At 61.8% G+C, this 3,717-nt stretch overlaps 1 protein-coding gene across 1 annotated transcript in view; it reads right to left on the minus strand.

Moving 5' to 3' along the window:
* B4GALT2 (beta-1,4-galactosyltransferase 2) overlaps nucleotides 1-3,644 on the minus strand; it is a 14,261-nt gene extending 10,617 nt beyond the window's left edge. Inside the window, exons 1-3 of the mRNA XM_045291936.1 lie at nucleotides 3,471-3,644; nucleotides 2,112-2,467; nucleotides 1,729-1,964 (exon numbers count right to left, since the gene is read on the minus strand). Coding sequence (XP_045147871.1) covers nucleotides 1,729-1,964; nucleotides 2,112-2,467; nucleotides 3,471-3,472 — 594 coding nt within the window. The 5' untranslated portion in view covers nucleotides 3,473-3,644. The remainder of the gene's footprint in view (nucleotides 1-1,728; nucleotides 1,965-2,111; nucleotides 2,468-3,470) is intronic.
* Between the last annotated feature and the right edge of the window lie 73 nt (nucleotides 3,645-3,717).

A 3,717-nucleotide genomic window follows, 5' to 3' on the forward strand; every position in this document is an offset into this window, starting at 1 on the left:
CCCCCACCCAGTTCTCCTCTCTCCCTTCTCTCCCACCAGCCCCCGGAGGACCTGACCATTCCCACCAGCACCTTTTCTGACTCCGTGCCCCGAGTTTCCCCACACGGCTCACAATCAGGCTCAGCTCCTTCCCATCTAAACAAGGCCCCTTCTAGCCGCCGCCCCACCTTGGCCTTCCCTTCTTGGCAGTTTTTAGGGAGAGTTGCCTCCAACCAGCTATTTCCGTTTCTTCAAATCCGATTCCTCCTTCAACCCACTGCAATCTGCTCCCGCCCCCACCGTGCCCCTGAAATGGCTCTCGTTGGGCCCATCTTGTTGCTAAATCCACCGGACAACTCTCGTCCAATCCCTCTGGACTCCCCCGGCAGACTCAGCTGCCACAGCTCCTGTCCAACTCTCTCCTGGGCTTCAGGGACACCCCGCTGTCCCAGACCGACCTTCTGGCCAATCTGCTCGGCCTCCTGGGGCAGCCCTCATCCACGCACCCCTCCACTGCTGGTTTCCTCCGAGCTCCCCCCCTCTGGCTTTCCTCCTTGTATGTCCCATGCACCCAGGGTGTGTTGTGCATGGTTGACTTTAGGGACCACTCCCAGCATCCTCTTTCCGGCTCAGACCTTGCTCTTAGATCCAGATTCATTTGTCCACCCACCAGACACTTCCTCCTACACCTCCCCCAGGCCCTCAAACTTCTCACGTGCGCACAAGAATCCGGAGCCAGACACCCCCAGGGCTGCGTTGGTTCCTGTGTTCCCCACCTCACTGAGAGGTGCTGCCACCCCACAGCAAACGTCCTAGGCAGAGACCCTCGTGACCCCTACCTTTCCTCACTCACCCGCACTTGCATAATACCTCTCCTTGCACCCCCACGGTGAATGCCCAACTTAATCCCTCTTCCCGCTGGTCAGCCCACCTCCCCTCACCCCTCCCAGGCCATTCTCCACCTGCAACCAGAGCAATTGCTAAAGGCAGTCGAGATGCATTAAATTGCTAAAGGCAGTCGAGATGCATTAAGTACCACCTGACCGTGGGGCCCCACCACCTGCAGGCCGGCACTCACCTGCTCAGCAGGCCTCCCAGGACCCTTCTCCACTCGGTCTCTGCCAGTGCCCCAGCCTCATCTCTGCTGGGACTCCCACGCCTCCCTCGACCAGCGGTTCCTGAACACACAGACCAGCTGTTCCTTGAACCTTGGGGTCCCCAGCTTCCGCTGCCTAGAATGCATGTCCCTTCCAGCCCCCCAGCCGATGCCTGCTCATCCCAAGTCCCGTCTCAGCAAGCACCCCCCAGTCCCGGGGCTGGATCAGCTTCCTGTCTGTGCTTCCATGTCTACAAGAGTCTACAAGGCTCTTCTACATCAAGCTTAGATGCTGGACTGAGTCTCCTGACCTTGGCCGTGGCCTGTCCCTCCTCTCAGTGTTCTCAACAACTCCTCCTAGCCAGCACACCCCAGGCCTCCACCACAGAGTGAGGCCCGATGAGGAAAGACGGAGCTCATTCCTCTCTGAGACCTGGACATGCCCGCCGGTGGGCCCACGCATCGTGTAGACACAGAGCTCTCTGCACACTCAGACACTGCTGTGGCCATGCAGCCCCAGACCCACAAGTGCCTCTAACCCCACAGAAGCACCAACAGGCATGAGCGCCTGCCCAGCCCCGCTGTCACAGGCGCCCCCAAGGGTGCACGCACACAGGTACACAGTCCCACGCCCCTCCCCGCCGCCAGCACACCTGGTTGATGACGTAGACGCCGTAGCGCAGCCGCTGCCGCCTCAGGATGGGGTGCAGGTAGTGGAGCCAGTAGCGCAGGTGGTGCTCCCGGTGCCGGAAAGGGATGATGACCGCCACCGTCTGGGCTGGCGCGCAGTCGGGCGGTGCATAGCGGCCCCCCAGGAGCACGCCCGGGTTCTCCCTCTGCACCCGCTCCAGAGGCATGGGCGAGGTGAACTCTATCAAGAGGCGGCCCACTGCAGGCAGGACAGTGCAGAAGGCGGCGCCTGAGCCGGGGCAAGGCAATGCCAAGAACAGGCCAAGATTCCACTCCCCAGTCACCGGGCAGGCGGCGGGCGAAACCCTCCTCCCGGCCCTGAGCAGACCCCACCCCGCAGGCTCACCGAGGCCCGGCGGCGAGTCAGGACAGGGTGGCAGGACGGGAGCCGTGGGGCCAGGCCTGGCACTGGGGGCCTCGGGGAGCCCGGAGCTGGGGGCAGTGGTGTTGGGCCGGGAGCAGTTGGCGCTGCCACCGGCAGCTGGGTGGAGGGCACGGGCGGGGCCTCGGGCACCGAAGCGGCTGAAGAAGGCCAGGTGCTGGGCGTAGACGTCGAAGTAGAGGATGACGGCCACAAGGAAGTGCAGCAAACAGAGCAGGAGCACGGCCTTGCAGACGCGCTCCAGCGTCCCCCCCAGCAGCCTGCTCATCCCGCAGGCGGCCACGGGCCGGCCCAATGGGCCCGGGCATCCGGCTGCCGGCCTGAGCAGGGGCAGGAGAGAAACAGACCCTGCAGGTTAGAGCTGGGTGTGCAAAGCTACCCACCCACCCACCTCCTGCCCAGCTGCTCACACTCACAGACCCACAGGATCACACTCACCTGCTTACAGCCTCAGACTCAGGCACTCACTTTCTACCCACCAGGAGACGCCCAAGTCAGTCAGTCCCCTAGCAATGCAACGGCCACACACCTCAGACACACACCCAACCACATACAGCGACAATCTTCACCCTCTTCCTCGCTCTCAGACACTTAATTAAGTACAGCCTCACACTCAGGCACTTAACCTTCCCACAAGACCACGGGACGTACGCCCACCAAACGTGACACTGGTCCTACTGAAACCCACAGACACAGGGGTGCCCCTGTGCTCCAGGAACAGGCAGCATCCTCAAGAATGGATTCCAGGTTTGGGGAAGGGGGGAGGGAGGCCACGAACCGGTAGCCACGATGCAGAAGCGTTCCACTCTTGACTACATTCCGTCCGCTAGGATGGTAAGTGATTTTGTCAGGCAGGTGCCAGGAGCCAAAAGGCCAGGCCACTTGGGACCAGGTTGGGAGGTGGCCTAGTGCAGCCCAATGTGGGCAGGATGTACACAGGATGGCTTGCCACCAGAGCAAGGGATCAAAATATAAGGTGTGCACCTCCCACCTAAGACCCCAAGGCTAGTCCCCTTGGACGGGGAGAAACTTCTGATTCTGAGAAGGGAGGATACCACAAACCTCTGGATCCCAGGAGAAGGGGGCCAACAGCTTGGCCAGGCAAGTAGAGGTCTGACCTGGGCACTGGCCCCGGCTGTGGGTCCACACGAGCAGCAACCACTTCTGGGCACTTTTAAGGAGGTCTCGCTCACAGATGCACAGAATCACACGGGCACCCCTGGTCACACACTCAGAGACACACAGAAAACTATAGACACGCCCGACTGACGGTCACACACAGCCACATACTCACAAAGGAAGCCCCCCCATTCCTGGACTTACATACAGGTTCCTGGCCAGATCACAGCCAGACCCACGTGCAAACATTCCGCCCCTCCCTCTGGGCCGGGGGGAGTTCTGTGTCGAAAGAGGGGTTCATCTGGGCGGGGCTGGAAGGACGAGCGGGCCTGAACACGTGGCACCCCAGGACTGGAGAGGATGCTGAGACCCGGTGGGTGTGGAACTGGGGGGAGGGGGCGCAGGGGGCGTGCATTGGGGAAGTGGATGCAGGGCGGGGGGCAGGCAATGG

The sequence above is a fragment of the Echinops telfairi genome, unplaced genomic scaffold (assembly GCF_000313985.2).
Source record: "Echinops telfairi isolate 266 unplaced genomic scaffold, ASM31398v2 ScPeMD7_443;HRSCAF=831, whole genome shotgun sequence".
Lineage (NCBI taxonomy): Eukaryota > Metazoa > Chordata > Mammalia > Afrosoricida > Tenrecidae > Echinops > Echinops telfairi.